At 38.6% G+C, this 20,872-nt stretch overlaps 1 protein-coding gene across 1 annotated transcript in view; it reads left to right on the top strand.

Moving 5' to 3' along the window:
* The first annotated feature begins 258 nt into the window (after positions 1 to 258).
* Positions 259 to 20,872, top strand: part of LOC127443198 (guanine nucleotide-binding protein G(q) subunit alpha-like) — a 75,864-nt gene continuing 55,250 nt past the window's right edge. Inside the window, exon 1 of the mRNA XM_051701788.1 lies at positions 259 to 1,208. Within this exon, the coding sequence (XP_051557748.1) occupies positions 1,073 to 1,208 (136 nt within the window). The 5' untranslated portion in view covers positions 259 to 1,072. The remainder of the gene's footprint in view (positions 1,209 to 20,872) is intronic.

Raw genomic sequence — 20,872 nt, 5'->3', positions numbered from 1 at the left:
GAATGGCAAAAGATGCGACTTAAGTGTTCAATCTGAATTGCATTAGAAAAACACAAATCACTAAGTTTTAATCGGTTTTCGTAGGGATTTCCGCCCACTTGCAGCATAAACCCTTGCCACTTTGAAGCGCCCGCCTACTTGCGGTATAAGCCACACCCACTCTGATGGGAGCCCCTCCCACTTGGAGGTCTCCGGTCTGCAGCTATACTTACTTGCACTCGAGCCTTTTCTCCCTGTCAATCATTCCGGCCGTGAAAATATTGACATCATGCTTGTGTGCGCTCGCGCTGCTCTGCTGATGTAGGAGGAGACGCTGCTGTCATCTGTGAAAAAAAAAAAAAAAGTGGCATAATCAAATTTTTAAAGGTAACGGACCTTTTTTTTTTTTTCGCCAGAATTTTTTCTACATGATTTTATCTTCAGGAAATGTGACTGAGGACTTTCATGATATAGAACAACAAACGGAAATGTTCTTGACATGAACACCAATTATTTGTGAAGCGATTCGGAATCATTTGATCTCCGTTTGAAAGGGGTGGACAAGGCTGGAAAGAGGGGGAAAGTGGATGTCGCGACTGAGCACTCTGTCCCGTTTTCACCGGGACCCGTGTTGGTGGTGAACCGCCGCGGTGCCGTTGTGGGAGTGTCGCACGTACGCGAGGATAGTTTGCCCTGGATTTTTCAATCATTTGCGAGATAAGGCTCCCGGACCTCCTCCTCCTCCTCCTCTTCCTCTTCGACGCTGCCCTCCCTTCCTCATCCTCATCTTCCCGGTTTTTCCTTCCTCTCTTACCTCCGTGATTTGCTGCGGTCCGCACACGGGGTAGAGGCTCGCGCTCACCGCGAGAGGACTGAAACCAGACCGCGAAGCGCCCCTGCCCCCCTCAGATCATCTCCTCACCTCCCTCTAATTTCCTTAATATTTTTCCTCGGAGTTGGAGGATTGGGGGGATTTATTTCATTGTTACCCCCCATTTTCAACAAACAACCGGACTGAGTGATATTTTTGGAGTGTTTTCTCGTTTTTTGAAGCCCCCGAAGAGGCCGGGCTGTATACAGAGAAGCAGTGGGGATGACTTTAGAGTCGATGATGGCCTGCTGCCTGAGCGAAGAGGCCAAGGAGTCGAAACGAATCAACGCCGAGATCGATAAGCAGCTGCGCCGGGACAAGCGCGACGCGAGGCGGGAGTTGAAGCTGCTACTGCTCGGTACGAGTCCCGCCGCAGTTAAACTCACTCATATACACACACACACACACACGCACACGCACACGCACACACAGCCACCCAGTCGACAGGTCTAACCGTGGTTTAAACGGTGACTTGAGGTGTACCGAACACGCTGCCAACGTGTTATCCGTTTGTGGATTTGTGGTGTTTGCTTTATTTTTTTGTGGTTAGTGTATTTGTTTTATCTAATCAAATATGTTTGCGGGCTATCAGCGTTAGCCATCATGCTAATGCGTTAGCATCGTGGACAGGGCCTTGCATGCAACGCCACACAAATCTCAGCATGCTCTCTGCTATGTATTTATATGTTTACATGTGCACATACATGTTAGTGTATGTCAGAGGCATGCTTATGTGGCTGATGGTGTGGGAGAAATGATCCTACACTCCATTAGTGACTAGTTTGTTTATAAGATGACATGCTTTACATGTTGTTTTTCAGCTGTCAATTCTGTGTTTGCGTCCTTAATGAGTCAACCTATAAGATTTGAATGCCACTAGAGACAAGCTGCATAGCAATCTGGTTGCCTGCAAACAGACATGGATGCAAATGTGCAATCAAGAGTTGCGTTGAAGGATGTACAGTACTTGGTGTTGAGTGTCTGTAAGTTGCTCTAAAAAAAAAAGAAAAAAAAAGTAATAACTACTAATTACATCACTGTACTAATTACTCTGTCTGAAAAGTAATTGCATTACTTCTTACTAATTACTTTTTAAACCCAACCTCGACCAGATGAAAATTACAAGGATAGACATGAAATTGTTCTTTTAATTCCTTCAAATAGACCATATAAATTAAAATAAATGATTCATGAACTGGCCGAAGAATTTAAGGGGGCTTCATTTATTTAGAAAACGTTAATTTTAACATAAGACATTACATTTCGATTTTAAATTCACTATCGTTTTATATAGAATTGTTCTATAGAATAAACAGTATTTAACACAATTACATCAGAAGTAACTGTAATTATCTTACTGAACAATTAAGAGTAATCCCATACTTTTTTCAACGTAAAAGTAAATTAATTACTTAGTAATGCATTACACCCAACACTGTGTAAAGGTGAGGTAAAAGTAGATAAGCATTCATCTATGCAGACGTAGTATTGAAAGCGTAGGGAAATCAGATTGAGGGTTGGGAAATGGTCAGCTGAATATTTAACTATTGCTGTGAGTGATGGAAGTTTAGATGAAAATATTTGTAGTTTTGCTTCTCACTTTCCTGTAGGCGCAGATCATGTTTTTCCCTTGATGATCCTCAAATTAATGAGAAAAGAAATCAATTAGCACCCATGTATCAGCCGTGAGTGTAAAACATCAATCAGCTTGCACGTCTTGGGAGCATTGCCACCTGTCAAATTTGGGTCACCATAGCACTTTTTACATTTATTACTGGGTTGAATTATCTCAAAATGGTGGACAGTTATTGCCTTATGAGGGCGTGAGTGCTCTGCACGCTGGACTCTGGTTACTCCCAAGCAAGGAGATTTGGGTGCTTTATCAAGCAAGATGTGTTCGTTCTATGACTCAGTTAGTTGGTAAGCAGTGATATCTGACACGGACAGCCTTCATTCATTTCCTATTAGTCAGGACTGCTTTTCCGCTTGGAAACCATAAAACTACTCATAATAAAATGGATCATAATGTAGAAAGAAAAAGAGGGCTGATGAAAAAGACAGATAGGAAGAGACGTACAGAAGTGTGAGTTTTGGTCATCTGTGAAATTCTTTACTGTAATGTGGTCCAGTTGCTTGAACATTTGTAATGGAAGTTGAATAATGGATTATAGTCTTGCAAATGTAATAGATGCTGTAGTATTCTTGCCAGGTTATTAGGTCCATAACCAAACTGTGCCTCTAATATTTTCATATGGTTTTAAAAGAATAGATACATTTGTGCATCTTTTGGGTATTTACACATTTGTGAGGTAGTAAAACGTTGGTGAACCTAGCTGTATGAAAGATTATTGTTCAGAACCCTTCATTTTAAAGGAATATTCCGGGTTCAGTACAATCGACAGCATGTGGCATAATGTTGGTTACCACAAAAATGTATTTCGACTTGTCTCTCCAATCTGTGTTACAGTATAGCACTTACAGTGGAAGTGAATAGGGCCAATCAAGTTTCAAGATGTAAACAATATGCGTCAACATGATTTAATTGTTATAAAATCGCTTACGGATTTTTTTGGTGTAAAGTTACAGTTGAAGTGAGAAGTTTACATACACCTTAGCCAAATACATTTAAACTCAGTTTTTCACAATTCCTGACATTTAATCGTAGAAAACATTCCCTGTCTTAGGTCAGTTAGGATTACTACTTTATTTTAAGAATGTGAAATGTCAGAATTATAGTAGAGAGAATGATTTATTTCAGATTTTATTTCTTTCATCACATTCCCAGTGGGTCAGAAGTTTACATGCACTTTGTTAGTATTTGGTAGCATTACCTTTAAATTGTTTAACTTGGGTCAAATGTTTTGGGTAGCCTTCCACAAGTTTCTCACAGTAAGTTGCTGGAATGTTGGCCCATTCCTCCAGACAGAACTGGTGTGAGTCAGGTTTGTAGGACTCCTTGCTCGCACACGCTTTTTCAGTTCTGCCCACATATTTTCTATCGGATTGAGGTCAGGGCTTTGTGATGGGCGCTCCAGTACCTTGACTTTGTTGTCCTTAAGCCAATTTGCCACAACTTTGAAGGTATGCTTGGGGCATTGTCCATTTGAAAGACCCATTTGCAACCAAGCTTTAACTTCCTGGCTGATGTCTTGAGATGTTGCTTCAATATATCCACATACTTTTCCTTCCTCATGATGCCATCTATTTTGTGAAGTGCACCAGTCCCTCCTGCAGCAAAGCACCCCCACAACATGATGCTGCCACCCCCATGCTTCACGGTTGGGATGGTGCTCTTCGGCTTAAAAGCCTCACCCTTTTTCCTTCAAACATAATGATGGTCATTATGGCCAAACAGTTTAATTTTTGTTTCATCAGACCAGAGGAAATTTCTCCAAAAAGTAAGATCTTTGTCCCAATGTGCACTTGCAAACCGTAGTCTGACTTTTTATGGCGGTTTTGGAGCAGTGGCTTCTTCCTTGCCGAGTAGCCTTTCAGGTTATGTCGATATAGGACTTGTTTTACTGTGGATATAGATACTTGTCTACCTGTTTCCTCCAGCATCTCCACAAGGTCCTCTGCTGTTGTTCTGGGAATGATTATCACTTTTCGCACCAAACTACATGAATCTCTAGGAGACGGAATGCATCTCCTTCCTGAGTGGTATGATGGCTGCTTGGTCCCATGGTGTAAATACTTGTGTACTATTGTTTGTACAGATGAACGTGGTACCTTCAGGCGTTTGAAAATTGCTCTCAAGGATGAACCAGACTTGTGGAGGTCCATCATTTTTTTTTCTGAGGTCTTGACTGATTTCTTTAGATTGTTCCATGATGTCAAGCAAAGAGGCACTGAGTTTGAAGGTAGACCTTTAAATACACCCACAGGTACACCTCCTATCAGAAGCTAATAGGCTAATTGTCTAAAGGCTTGACATCATTTTCTGGAATTTTCCAAGCTGCTTAAAGGCACAGTTAACTTAGTGTATGTAAACTTTTGACCCACTAGAATTGTGATATAGTCAATTAAAAGTGAAACAATCTGTCTGTAAACAATTGTTGGAAAAATTACTTGTCATGCACAAAGTAGATGTCCTAAACGACTTGCCAAAACTATAGTTTGCTACTATGAAATTTGTGGAGTGGTTAAAAAAGGAGTTTTAATGACTTCAACCTATGTGTATGTAAACTTCTGACTTCAACTGTATATCCAATTTTACAACTTCGTTGCCATGACAACGTAACGCTGTAAACACTAAAACCCTAAAACAACGTTTTATACAACATTACAGCTCAAATTATGAGCTAAGATTTAGCAGAAGAATAAAAGTAAGTGCTTTTATAAAATAAGCTTAAAGGTGCAGTATGTAAGATTCAGAAACCCTTGTTGTTAATGACACCTGTGACCGTTAAGTGAACTGCAGCCAGCTAACTGTTGCTCGTGCTCTCGCTCGTGCACACACTCCATAGGGACGTGAGCGAGCATCAACCAAAACAATGACGTAACGTACAAAGAGACTGAACGTGATTCACTGGCATAATGCTGACAGATGAGGTAGCATAATTAAAATTACAGTTATGATTGTTTTACTACAAACTTTGAGATTAAACTAAAACTACTTATCAGCTAACATAGCATACTGAAACACACATATAGCTACATACTACCGAACTATACCAGACAGTTTACTGTTGCACTGCACTGTTATGTTGCACTATTGTATGTTTTGTATGCCATATGTTGTACTACGAATAAGAAACCAGCGTATTTGCTTAAATTTATCCTGTATACCTGACTTTTAGTATAAAGAGAAGATCGTTGAAATTATTTGAAAGTTACGAAGCAAGGTAGCTCGCAATTCGTTTGTGTAGGAGTCGGTGTTGTGCTGGGAGCCGGACGTTTGCTGGATTCCATCTCTAAGATAACGTTACCTAGTGTTGCAGTTTGTTGTCACTGTTGAATAGCATTAGAGAAGCTATTAATGTCTGAGGCAAGGCTCTCGGGAGCGTGCATAAATGTCACATCCTTTGGATTTTCTCGGCAAAAGCGACCTGTTCCCTTTGCATGACAATCACTCTACGTGCTTTAATAGGCAACCTAGGAAGTCCAGGAAGGGCTCATTTTTTAAGTTGCGTTACAAGCCGTTCACACATTCGCAAAAAAAGGCAAATATTACACGAAAATTGTTACATATTGCACCTTTAACATTTCTGCCTTTAAACCCTCCAAAAATTGGCTCCCATTCACTTCTATTGTAAATGCCTCACTGTAACCTCAATTTTTGCGGTTTTTCTTTTATTAAGAAAAAAAGTGATGTTGAAATATTTTTTTGTGGTAATCAACATACAGCTACTAATGTTGTTGATTGAGCTCAAGTTGTATTGGTCGTATAATTAGGGTTGCATGATAATGGTTAAAATGATAATCAGTAATATATTTCTGTACTGATTTAGCACGTAGGATTGCTATATGGTCTCAAGCCTTTATTTTGGCGAAAAATGGGGGAAGACGGTGTGCTGTTTCTGTCGACAACAGCTTTATGTTCCTCCTATACATGGTGAAATGCTTTAGATTTGTTTAGAAACTTGTAATGGCCAAACATATTTAGAATTACATAAATGTGCAATTGAAGTAAATTTAGAGTCCGCACATGCTAGTGACACGCATGAACCGAGCTCAGAACACCGCATTATGATGTCATGTACACTACAGGTCAGAGTGGTGCACATACGAGATATATTATACTCGTAAACTTCTGCGGCTCCATATTTCAGAGTGTGCTCGAAATTGAAACAATAAATGATCAGTGGCAAACTCTGAAGAGAGCGTGATAGGTCAGTTGATGTGAAAATAGACATCGAAAGAGCTTGTGATTTGGTCTGTCATCCGTAGAGACAGCCTGTAATTTAAAAGAACAACAATTTGCGACTTTACCTGGCTGTAATTTCTGCTTGCTAGCTCACTAATATCGCAGACGGTTATGAAACCCTGAAGTTATTAACCGTGAGAGGCAGAAACCGTGATCATGGTTAAAATACAATTAATTGTGCAGCCCTACCCAGAATATTCCATTTAAGTCATCATCTCCCAAGTTGTCACTGCTTTATATGAGAATGTTCATGAACTCTAGTTAAGCTCTGAGGAACTGAAGCCATTCTGTAACAGTGAATGATTCTCAGGGCACAGTAGCTCCTATGTGGCTCTATGACCTCTGTGAAACTACAAGGGCTTGACCTTTACTGCTATAAAAGAATTAATAAGTACAAAGTTAAGTTCTTTCCCTGTCTTGTTCCCACTATCTCTGGGCAACCAAAGGAAGTATTAAAAAGCAGCTTGTTGGTGCTCAGTCATCCTATTAATGGCCAATCCTAAATAAGTTAAAACTGTCAGCCTAACTGTGGATAAGTCTTGGCTAGTCTGGATTAGCCAAGTCCTTAATAGGCTTTGTGAACACATATTTGCTTGCAATGCTGTTACCATCGCTGCCTTATAGGTTAACCCAGTGGTTCTCAAATTGATTTGTTCATGCCCCCCTTTGAAACAACAACAAACTTTTTTGTTGGAAAAAGTTTTTCTCAGTGGAGACATTTACACTGGATAGTTATTAAAAAAAAAAAAAAAAAGATAATAATAATTTTATGGATTCATACCTGTGAATGTTAATCTGCCTCAGAAGTATCTATAAAAGCATTTTTAAACTCCAGTAAACTTCCAGTAATAATAAACGACTGTGATTGGCCCATCCTGACCAGCACTGAGAAAAGTAACGGGTACTACGTGTCAGTGACAAGACTGAGGGATGAGAGGATGATGATAGGCTGTCCAAGTTCCAAAAGCACCATACAAGTCGTCCTTAACTCTTGTGCCTTATATATAAATTCTTCTGAAGCCATTCGATAGTGTTGTGTGAGGGACCGACCGAAATATAAGTGTTAATTTATCATTTCCCCCATTTGAAACTGGCGCACGTGATGTCTTTGTTTACATAAGCGCAGCTGAGAGCGCACCTGACACTGTTAAGGCCGAAACATACTTCACGCAAGAACGTGAATGCAGACGCGCGCTTGGCGAACGCATGGCCTGCGCGTGGTCCCGTTGTACATAAATTACGTGCATTCTTGCGTTGCTCTGACGGTCACAAACCTCACACCACAAGGGGGCAATAGTTTTTTTTTTTTTTTAGGATTCGAAACCGAATCACGAAAATGTTACTCTGTGGTCCGGTGTTTTATGAAGTCAAAAAGCCATCCCAGCATGTCCAAAATGACTGGATATCCATAGCTAGTTGCGGCATCGGTGCTGCGACGCCTTTACATTTCTTCCTGGCTCGGACAAATCGGTCCCGTAGTTGTTTCCATTTTCTCTTTACAGTGTTGTTATCAGAATTTAGGAAAGCTGCAATTTCTTGCCGAGCATTTTCAATCACTATTTTATTCGAATGGAGAGGGGATGAGGGGTCGTAAATATGTTTGTATAATCTAACTTGTTCGGCAAAACTCTCCAAATTGCTGCTCACAAAAAAAAAAAATATTCTCATGGAAACCAGCCTTTGATATAATTTTATCATCCAGGATTTTTATTTTTTTTTTTTTTATCTTAGTCCAGAAAATATAATTATTCTTGCTCTTGATGATATTTATGTGGCTGTTTTGGCAACCATGTATTCAGACCTCGTTGCAAATTTAACCACATGGTAATGATGGTGCCTGGGCTAGGATAACCTCCATTCCATTTGTCATGAGTCCCTAAGTGATGTCAGGAAAGTAGGTGGACACAGAATGCAAAGGAATGAATGTTTCTCAATCTGATTTATATTTGGATCTTCTCTGTAGGTCGGTTTCCATCCAACAATTTTATGCGCATTTAGAAATTGCACATAAGAAATATGATTGGAAATGCTTGATATGCAAATAAACTTTCTAAACTTGCTTAAAATTTAATGAGCTAGGAGGAGGTGGTTCTAGAGTTTTACATTAGTTAAAATGCGCATTAAGGTGATGGAAATAGCGCTTGTCATTCGGAAGTGTTTAACCCACAGCTGGTCGATAAAGTGGGTCCTCACAAGCCGCCAGAACAGTTTTGAGAGCGGGCGCTCCCAGGTATGTGGAGACTGGTGGTGTGTGGGCATTGCAGCTATTTCAGCCCACTTTATATCAGATATTACACTTATTCTGCGGTGTCTCTTGGATGCATTTAATCAAATTAGATACTTGCTCCAATCTTGCAAATAAAACTGTCCCCAAAGCAGGGAGAGGTCATTCAGCTGCTCCATCATGACGAGGCAGCTCCCTCATGATAATGCGCATTACGTAGTGGATGGAAACACGCAACAGTTTGTATTTTCTTAAGTCACATTTTTAGAAATGCGCTTAAAAAATGCTAAACATTTTGGATGGAAACCCAGCATGTGGCTTCATAGTATCCTACAGTTAGACCTACAGGTAGCTAATACAGTCACCACATTGTCAAGAAAGAGCACATTCACTCTTGACTTATAGAAATTCTGAGAAATGTAGAATTTGTCCTAACGTGGGCTACTACTTTCATTTTTTTAGAATGTGAAAAAGAAGTCTAGCCTAGTGACTAGAAGTCTAGCTTGCTGCTGAAACATACTGGGACAGTGTCCTAGTTTCACTGCTCTGCATACTGGAAAAGCAAGCGTGCTGGATGCATTGGTTTAAAGTAGAAGTTCTGAGGTGACTGCACTACAATAGTGCTTATTTATTTTAAAATACATTTGATAAATTACCTGCTAATTATAGGCTGTCTGTGCGTAGCACAGATCAATATTGTCGTCCTTCAAGAAATATATGTCTGACAGTTGTCATGTAGGCCTAACCTCTTGAACTGAAATCTGAATAGTCAGTTGCGGTAAATTTTATGCCGTTTATAATGTGATAGATGAACCAGTTAATGCACAGAGAATTTTGGACTGTAAACCTAATATTTTTAATTGACTTGAAAACGTTAGGAGCATTAATGTCATGTTTTTGTGGGCTCTAAAGGGCCAGGACTACTACAGTAGTAAGTACTCCTGGCGATCTACCTGATTGCAAAGGTTAGTTTAAGCTCTTTAATAAGGTACGTTATTTACTTAATGCTGTGCACAAGGGGATATTTTGAGCGCAGCGAAAGGTATTTTGCACACACGTTATTGTAAAGCAATGTATCATTTTCCAAAGAAGAATTCGTATTGAGCAAACATTTTTATTTGCGCTCAAAATTAAGAATTAAGGCAAAAAAAAATAATGCCATAATTTCTCTTTAAGCATGAGAAATTACTTTAGACACCACAACAAATATGGGCGATGGGATATGATGTCATAATCTAGGGCTTTTATTTTTAATAAATAATGAGAACTAAATGGAAAAATGCTATTTTCTCTACATCCCAGCAACCATGCTAATTTGAAGTTTGTATTCTTTGTTTTGAGCCAAGAGGTTATTCTGTGATGTTTGTTTAGATCATCAATTAGTCAAGTGTCTTTTCGCACTTTCGCACAATTAGTCAATTTTTCCAAAATTGAACCTTGGTACGCTGAAAGAATCTTCTATGCATATGATCGCGTCCCGCTCACCCGGTTTGCATGAGTATGTCTGCTGTGACCGCCGCATAACAATCCCACTTGGTATTAGATCACCAGTAGCAGGACTGAGCCCCTCTGCAGTACTGTGGCCATTACACACTACTGTTTGCATGATTGCTTTTTTGAGAACTTCCAAGAGATTCCTAATTATGTAATCAAAAACCATTCTCAAAATCTGCTGTCACATTATGACATCTTCAGAAGTTTTAATTTCATGCATGCTTTCCAATTAAAGAGATGCTCTCCTGATGACATACTCATGCTTAATGTTAACTGCTTGTTTTATGAACCATAGAGATGCTTTTATTAGTACAACTTTTACAAAAATTGACACGTGTGTTTTAATTATATAATGGGCAGTTCAAACTGAGTGCAGTGGTCATTCAAGTTATTTTCTTTGAATTGAGTTTGTCTCCCTATACTGTCAAACTATTGTTATATTTGTGGATATCTGAATATTTTGCAGTCAAATTAAAATATATTTTTTCTATACTTATCAACTTTAAATCAATAAATAAATCAATATTTTTCAGTACCATTATGTCATTCATAATGCTTCAAGTGATTGTAGTTCATTCCCTTATGAAAGACGTTAAGTACACAGTCTTGCACCATTGTTTTTTTTGTTTTTGTTTTTTCGAATTTTCAAATACTTTCAAATCAAAGTTTGTAATGTTGTGATTAACTTCGGAGCTTGGTTTGACTTTGGCTTAGAACTCTTTTATGAAGTTCTTCATGAAATCCCGAATAAATCAATGGCAAAAACACTTACGGAACCAAGATGGCTGAAAAAGTGGGCAGGTACTGTTGTGTTGTATTTGAACTTGAAGTACAATTTTGTCTCCTGTAGATTCATGTTCGATCACTTTCCAGTTTACACAACTTCCATTCAAAAGGCAACAATTACTTTGTTGTGTTATTCAGTGCTTTTTAACACACTTTCGTGTTAGTTGTTATCTGCTTCTTCAGTATACCCTTTTAACCTTTGCTCGCCAGCAACTTTGGCATAGCGGGCCTTGACGCCCTGCCAGTGCCATTCATTCTGCTGCTCGCTTCGCTGAGCTGGGCGCTCCACCCCTTCTCTCAGTCTCTACAGTCTGTGTTGCCCCTGTTCTGTCCTGAAGCCCTTATCAGGCTATGGATGGGCCAGGCGTGATGGGCCTTGTCGTTGTCTCAACTTGGTCAAAACAGACTCAAGGCAGAATTTTTCCTTACAAATGAAATATCTTCTGTTGTAATAGATGTTGTTGTGGAACTGATTAAACTGTTTAGAATTTGGTTTTTAGCAACCTGATCAGAGGATACTGGTTTTAACTGGTGCAGATATTCTGTGGTCACCACCTTCCAGTTAATGGTTTGAGGTGAGTTGTTGTAAAAGGGTCTCTGGTGACAGGCTAGCACTATTCTGGCTTCAACCTTGAACATTTTACAAGGATGAGTTACCGCAGTTTTAGCCGTAAACCACAATTATAGCTTGTACATTCGTTTCGGGACTCTTTGAATTGTAATTGTCAATTTAGTTGACCATTGGGTTACATTAGGTTGCAACTTTTAATTTCAACTGTGGATGGGCAAGAATCAAATAATTGTGTACTCTGCAACAAAAGGGATGGGAGTTGTAAATAATTGAACGATTCCAGTTTTTTAACAGTAACAATTCTTTTAGTACTTTGAGGAAAACTGTAAATTGGAAATAAGTAATGCAATTCTCATTGGATTTACTGCCCTCAGCAGCCTGTTACCAAATGATGAGGTGATTTTGTATTTTAACAGAACAAATTCTTGCAAAAAGTGTGTTCACACAGACTTTAACTATTTTATTCATTCCTTTTTATATATAAAATACACAAATTACATAAACTCTTAATTTGTATCTTTTAACTACACATTGTCACATCAGTAACCATCCAGTAATTACTCTGATGAAAGTCTCACAAGCCTTTACACATTAGTGATTGACCGATATGGGTTTTTTAATGGCCAATGCCGATATCTAGAGAGCAGGATGTCTGATAAAATGCCTAATAAATAAATAAATAAATATATATATATATATATATATACACTTACACATACAGCTCTGGAAAAAATTAAGAGACCACTGTAAAATGATCAGTTTCTCTCGATTTACTATTTATATGTAAGTGTTTGAGTAAAATTAATATTTATGCTTTATTCTATAGAGTACAGACAAAATGTCTCCCAAATTCCAAATAAAAAAATTGTCATTTAGAGCATTTACTTGCAGAAAATGACAACTGGTCAAAATAACAAAAAAGATGTAGTGTTTTCAGACCTTGAATAATGCAAAGAAAACAAGTTCATATTCATTTTTAAACAACACAATACTGTTTTAACTTAGGAAGAGTTCAGAAATCAGTAGATTTTTAATCACCAGATCATCACCGATCCTCCACCTGGTCGTCTAATGGTTAAATGGAGACCTGGAGAGGCCTTCATGCCACAGTGTCTCGCACCCACTGTGAAATTTGGTGGAAGATCGGTAATGATCTGGGGGTGCTTCAGCAAGCCTGGAATCTCCAGACCTGAATCCCATTGAAAAGCTCTGGAATATGATCAAGAGTAAGATGGATGGCCACAAGCCATCAAACAAAGACGAGCTGCTTGAATTTTTGCACCAGGAGTGGCATAAAGTCTCCCAACAGCAATGTGAGACTGGTAGAGAGCATGCCAAGATGCATGAAAGCTGTGATTGAAAATCAGGGTTACTCCACCAAATATTGATTTCTGAACTCTTCCTAAGTTAAAACAGTATTGCGTTGTTTAAAAATGAATATGAACTTGTTTTCTTTGCATTATTTGAGGTCTGAAAACACTACATCTTTTTTGTTATTTTGACCAGTTGTCATTTTACTCAAACACATACCTATAAATAGTAAATCCAGAGAAACTGCTAATTTTGCAGTGGTCTCTTTTTCCAGAGCTGTGTGTGTGTGTGATATATATATATATATATATATATATATTATATACACACACACAGTGGTGTGAAAAAGTGTTTGCCCCCTTCCTGATTTCTTATTTTTTTGCATGTTTGTCACACTTAAATGTTTCAGATCATCAAACAAGTTTAAATATTAGCCAAAGATAACACAAGTAAACACAAAATGCAGTTTTTAAATGAAGGTTGTTATTATTAAGGTAAAACAAAATCCAAACCTACATGGCCCTGTGTGAAAAAGTGATTGCCCCCTAAACCTAATAACTGGTTGGGCCACCCTTAGCAGCAACAACTGCAATCAAGCATTTGCGATAACTTGCAATGAGTCTTTTACAGCGCTGTGGAGGAATTTTGGCCCACTCATCTTTGCAGAATTGTTGTAATTCAGCCACATTGGAGGGTTTTTGAGCATGAACTGCCTTTTTAAGGTCATGCCACAGCATCTCAATAGGATTCAGGTCAGGACTTTGACTAGGCCACTCCAAAGTCTTCATTTTGCTTTTCTTCAGCCATTCAGAGGTGGACTTGCTGGTGTGTTTTGGATCATTGTCCTGCTGCAGAACCCAAGTTTGCTTCAGCTTGAGGTCACGAACAGATGGCCGGACATTCTCCTTCAGGATTTTTTGGTAGACAGCAGAATTCATGGTTCCATTTATCACAGCAAGTCTTCCAGGTCCTGAAGCAGCAAAACAGCCCCAGACCATCACACTACCACCACTATATTTTACTGTTGGTATGATGTTCTTTTTCTGAAATGCGGTGTTACTTTTACGGCAGATGCAATGGCACACACACCTTCCAAAAAGTTCAACTTTTGTCTCGTCAGTCCACAGAGTATTTTCCCCAAAAGTCTTGGGGATCATCAAGATGTTTTCTGGCAAAAATGAGATGAGCCTTAATATTCTTTTTGCTCAGCAGTGGTTTTCGTCTTGGAACTCTGCCATGCAGGCCATTTTTGCCCAGTCTCTTTCTTATGGTGGAGTCATGAACACTGACCTTAACTGAGGCAAGTGAGGCCTGCAGTTCTTTGGATGTTGTTGTGGGGTCTTTTGTGACCTCTTGGATGAGTCGTCGCTGCGCTCTTGGGGTAATTTTGGTCGGCCGGCCACTCCTGGGAAGTTTCACCATTGTACCATGTTTTCGCCATTTGTGGATAATGGCTCTCACTGTGGTTCTCTGGAGTCCCAAAGCTTTAGAAATGGCTTTATAACCTTTCCAGACTGATAGATCTCAATTACTTTTTCTCATTTGTTCCTGAATTTCTTTGGATCTCGGCATGATGTCTAGCTTTTGAAGATCTTTTGGTCTACTTCACTTTGTCAGGCAGGTCCTATTTAAGTGATTTCTTGATTGAGAACAGGTGTGGCAGTAATCAGGCCTGGGTGTGGCTAGAGAAATTGAACTCAGGTGTGATAAACCACAGTTAAGTTATGTTTTAACAGGTAGGGCAAACACTTTTTCACACAGGGCCATGTAGGTTTGGATTTTGTTTTCCCTTAATAATAACAACCTTCATTTAAAAACTGCATTTTGTGTTTACTTGTGTTGTCTTTGGCTAATATTTAAACTTGTTTGATGATCTGAAACATTTAAGTGTGACAAACATGCAAAAAAATAAGAAATCAGGAAGGGGGCAAACACTTTTTCACACCTGTGTGTGTGTGTGTGTGTGTGTGTGTGTGTGTGTGTGTGTGTGTGTGTGTGTGTGTGTGTGTGTATATATACACACACACACACACACAGTTGAAGTGAGAAGTTTACATACACCTTAGCCAAATACATTTAAACTCAGTTTTTCACAATTCCTGACGTTTAATCGTAGAAAACATTCCCTGTCTTAGGTCAGTTAGGATCACTATTTTAAGAATGTGAAATGTCAGAATAATTGTGGAGAGAATGATTTATTTCAGCTTTTATTTCTTTCATCACCAATACCTTGACTTTGTTGTCTTTAAGCCATTTTGCCACAACTTTAAAGGTATGCTTGGGGTCATTGTCCATTTGGTAGACCATTTTCGACCGAGCTTTAACTTCCTGGCTGATGTCTTGAGATGTTGCTTCAATATCACATAATTTGGATCTTTTTTTCTTTTTTCAAAATTCGATCTTTTCCTGGAGGACCACTAACTCTACACTTTTTGGACGTCTCCCTTATTTGACACACCAAATTCAGATCATGGAGCACTCTACTAATTAGCTAATCAGTAAAATCAGGTGTGTTAGATACAGGAGACATCCAAAATATGCTGTGTTAGTGGTCCACCAGGAATGGATTGAGAAACACTGTTCTAATAAATGGAACAGTTTCTGATTAAAAATCAGTTCTTGTTTCCCAACAACTAGCAAATTGAAGCTGTGTATTTGCACGGAAAAATGGATTGGCGATGTTGTGTGTGTTTGCATAGTTGAAAATGTGTTAGCATTGGCAGTAGTTATGTTGGAGCGCTTTGTTCTAGGCTGTCCTGGTAAAGATTAAACACTGGTTTTTGATGGCCACATAATATGTTACTGGAAGGGCCTTGGCTTCTACACACACTTTCACTTTCAATTGTAGTGGTCCCGAGACACGGCTGTCTTGATTTTTCACAAACAGTCTTGGGAAGTAGCCCTTTAGCGATTGGGGAAAAAAGACCAGTCGGACAATTCCAACTTAAAATCAATGTGTTTTTTGGTAGCAACAGTACAATAATTCTCTGATCGGTCACAGTGGCCTCTCCCTGCTGCTTCCCAAGCAAAGCTTTTACTGTGGTTTTCTTGGGTAGCGTAAACAAGAGATTTTAGACTTTAGACTTCAACCTGGCAGGTGTTGAAACTCTTGGACAGTGTGTGCATCAGGTGTCTGCACTGTAACATAGGGCTTTGTTTGATTGTGAGCTATTGCAGGGAATAATAGATATGAATGTGATGCTAGCCTCCGACATCCATCATGGTCAAATAAGGCAATGTAGTCATAACTATGCCTCTGTGACAGGCCGTTTTGCCTGCCTTGTCTAACGCCAGAGTGAAGCTTCCTGTCACTCCTGTCCATGCTAGGAGAGCTGATAGACAGAGTTTATCACAGACCCATCCGCCTTCTGTGCTTGGAGAGAAGTGGATCTCTGCTAGACAATACTGACAATTACTGAGATGATTTTTCACCTTATCACTACAAGGAACTAGGAAACTCAATGAAAACTCAGCAACAAAATGTGTCAGTGTTATGCTATTCTTATCAGCCTATTGAGTCTGATAACATTGACTGTTTTATTTTCTCAAATGCACCCTAACTAGGTTTTTCCTTGCATTTTCTTAAAAGTATAGTTCACCCAATGAATAGATCGGTAAAGTTCGTCAAGACAGACTTTGTTGTTGGCTTGTCAAAGCCTTGTCTGAAAGCTCTGTTTACAGTTTCCTGATGGCATCGTTTTCCAAAGTGTGCGAATAATGTAGAGCGTTTTCTAAATGCTTTCTTTCCAGTGGAGGAAAATGATGTTCTAGTGTTTATTAGTAATGCGTTTTTAAATGAAAACCTATTAGTGTCGTCCTGTGTGTGTGTGTGTGTGTGTGTTTACATATGAATTTGTGACAGCTGGAGTTTGAAGAGACTTGGCTTTTGATTTGTGGGATTTTCTGGATTTTTTTGACTGTCATCTATGGGAAAACCATAATTCTGATCAGTTAGAAAAGACATAGCAACCGGAGTCAGAACAGGCTATAGGACTGTGCAAAGTTTGGTGGTTGTACCTTGAAAGCTCTAGGACAAATTACAGTAAGACATTTTGTACTTGGTTTAGGGATTTTGAAAAAAAAAAACCCTAATCAAAGTCTGTCGAATAACAGTATGTTGACTTTGTCATGCCAACATCCTGTCAATTGTCTTTTTTTTTTTTTTTTTTTTTACTCTTTCAATTCTTTCTTAACCTGTATGTTGTTTTTTTTGTTTGTTTTTTTTTTAACTATGCAACACAATGGAGAATTTTTTTTAAAATCTCTATGTAGCACTTTTCCATAAAACGACAGTTCTTGGTGAGCACATCTGCCAAGCTTCAAAAAGACAAACTAAAAAAACAGCATACAATTAGTCTATACGGCTCAAGATGTACACTGAAAAAAATTACTAGTAAGAGTAATGGTATAAAAAATGGTAATGGTATCAAATTAATTAAAATCATAGTCTTTCTAGCAGGTCGGTCCACTGGCGGCTCGGGCAGCTATGTTTCTTTGTAAACAAGCAGAATACAAGTACATCTTCTATCTACTTGAATGGGGAAAGACCGAAATCTCCAAAATGGTGTGCCAAGAGTACAATCAAAGAACATTTGAAATCAGCAGTAAAATCTAAAAACACTGGAATCATATATTGTGCTTCTTTACCTCAGATTATGCTAAAAAAAACACAATTTTCCCAGCTTGTAAAGCTAATGCATATGCATGTGCTCGAGTTAAAAGGTGATTGGCTCTTTTACCTATAAGGCAGGACTTCTTTTCTACGTCCATTGACTGTTGGACCATCCAATTTCTCCCATTCATTTTAATAGAAATGGCCAGTCTCTGCTAAATAGTCTCTGGTAAAATCTGCTTAACTTTCTTCATGACATAATATTGATTAAAGTGAATGAGTACATTTAACTTAAACATTTCAGTTAATACAGTAACTTATTTGACAGTTACTTAGAAATAAAAATAATAAGAAATAAAAAAATAAGAAATAAAATGTACTTGCATTTTAAGTACATTTTATATGGACATTTCACACCAACTAATTTGTTTACTTATGTACCGCAGGGATGCTTATTGCATGCTTATTAGTCTAGTAATTAGACAATATCACCCTGCATTACTAGCATTACAAACAATATATAAATCTATGCATGCAGACCTCAAATCTTGGTGCACAAAATGTGATGACGGTAACAATCATCAGATTTTTTTTTTTTACATTTTATTATCATGAATGGTTCATTTTGATTAGAAAATGAACTTCAGACTTTACAAAATAAGAAGTTACCAAACATAACAAAAACAGCAATAAACACAGTGTAAATAAACTTGCAAACAGTGAAACCATGCAAGCTCATTAATTATACAGGCCCGCTGCATGCTGGGAACACCAGCTTTGAAAAGATAAGTAAAATTTGCTTATTTAATTTACCAGTTATATTTACACAAATTAGCAAATAAATACGACCACATTTTCTACTTTAGAACTGATACATGATGACGCATTGTAAAGATAACAAACAATCATAAATAATATTTACTTATAATATACAGCATTCATTTTTACATGCTTGAATTAAGTTCAAATGTAGAATTTACTTGTTATTTTCAAGTTTATGCTTTAACTTATTCAGTGTAGTTTCAGTGTATAGTGAATAACAACTACAACTTTGGTCTTTGGTCACACAAAGCTATTGAATGGCTTCAGAAGATTTGAAATGTAGCACATGAGTCATATGGACTACTTTTATGGTGCTTTTTGTCCTTTTGGAAAGACTTAATAGTAATCAGAAATTACATTTTCGGGTGAACTATTCCTTTAATATTCATTCAGCTTTGAAACCATTCCTTCAAGGCCAGTATCAGGATTTTGCATAACAGCAGGCCAGTGGAATCCTGAAGTATTCCTAATGGTAGGTGATCATCTCATTAATGAGGCTGGATTTTAATTAGCCGTGAGTCCCTACTGCTCCTCTTACGTAAGCAACCCCCATCTCAGCCAACCTGTAGAGAGCGCTGTTGTCCTAATTGCACATGCTGCCTCACACAGCGCTCGGAGCCAAATGGGGCCAGGTGGTCTCGGAGGAGAGTTTAGTGAGAACGGAAGCGATGCGTGCCATGATGCCTTGTCCTCATGACGATCTGAGAAATTAGTGAATATTCATCCCCCTTTTGACTGAGATTTTGAAAGATGGTCCCTCATATATTTAAGTGAACAGTCTCTTTTTCTCTAGACAGGTTCTGTGTTAACCTTGATGAATTTCTTCAAGGTGATTGACTGACCTGAGTTTGCCCGCAGCTTGTGGCAGTATATATAACGTGCCATTCTCCTGCATCGTCGGGATAGATGGCATGCTGTCTAATCTTCCTTTTATCATTCCATGATTTTCGCTTCTCTTTTTATTTTTTGTATAATCTAACTGAGCCGGACTATACAATGAATGCAAATAGGTGGCCAAAAAAATCAGTCTGTATGGAAGCATGTAGCTAATTATACACTGCACACCTTGAATAGCCTTTCCTGTCAGCCATGTTGCACACGTACAATTTTTTTTCTTATCCTTGACACATTTAACGGATACATTTACTCAGAAAGTAGGCCATGGAAACAGCAGCCCACTAAAGGGAACGATCAGATAATATTGGAAGAGAGCTTTTAGTGAGAAGATACTGGAAGATAGGTGGAACCACATAGGCAGTCTCTTTGCCATCTCATTGATAGCAAGCATTTTATTTCAAGCTCACACCTGCTCATGGCGCTCTTAACAGATGCTTGACGATACATGTTCACACCCCAATCATTTTATAAAAGAGTATAATGGAGAAATTTAACTTAACATGACTTCACGTGTTAATTGATCCTTCGTTAAGCTCCACCCCCTTGGTTACCATTGCCAGAGACCATTTAGCAGAGATGGGCCACTTCTAAAAAATGAACGCCCAACGGTCAACAGATGTAGAAAGGAAGTCCTGCCTTACAGGTAAAAGAGCCAGTCACCTTTTAGATACCAACATCGCCTGTCAAACAATTCTCGGGTACTTGGACATGGCAACAATGATCGATCATGAAAACGATGATCGATAGTGATCACGCATGATGTGACTTCACTTATTTCAAAATCTAGTGACAATTACCTAATACATAAACAAAGAGGGAGCTTATTTTTAATTTTGAGATTACGTTGTGGTTTTGAGGGGTACATTGATTGTCAGAAACGTCTCATAGCAACCAAACTGATATAACACTGCAATGCTGTCCTTACGATAATCAAAAGAGAGTGTAATTAACCGTGTTTTAAACACCTGTCTCTGCAAAACGTTTGCTAAACACGTTTTATTGTCATTTCATGTAAGAACTTTGACTCGTTAATGGATATTATTTAATAAAAATAAATGTTTGTCACTGACCGTAAACCTCCCTGCCCTGCGTGAAGTAACACATACCTGCATCTCGACGAAATGGGAGTTGAAGATTTCTGCACAAGTTTCCAAGTTAGGTGTCCAATATAAAGTGTCATTCCGTTGCATTTTCCAAAGTTGAAAGGTGGAAATTCGGACTCTCAGAGCTGAATGGAACACTTCATGAATCACAGCAACAACAATACAGAGCATCGTGGCTTTCCTCACAAGAGCAAACACTTGGGGACACACACCAGGCGCGTGTGGCAGTGGACTCAACGCGCTGAAGCAACGCATATACAGCAGGCGAGTGTTTCAAACAGCTAGACAGAGCGCAGCTAAATGGAATGCAATGCAGCGTCTTCAAACTGAACTTCA

Source organism: Myxocyprinus asiaticus, chromosome 6 (assembly GCF_019703515.2).
Source record: "Myxocyprinus asiaticus isolate MX2 ecotype Aquarium Trade chromosome 6, UBuf_Myxa_2, whole genome shotgun sequence".
Taxonomy (NCBI): Eukaryota; Metazoa; Chordata; class Actinopteri; order Cypriniformes; family Catostomidae; genus Myxocyprinus; species Myxocyprinus asiaticus.
The sequence above is the reverse complement of the archived record's forward strand: the minus strand, read 5'-3'. Positions and strand labels throughout refer to the sequence as shown.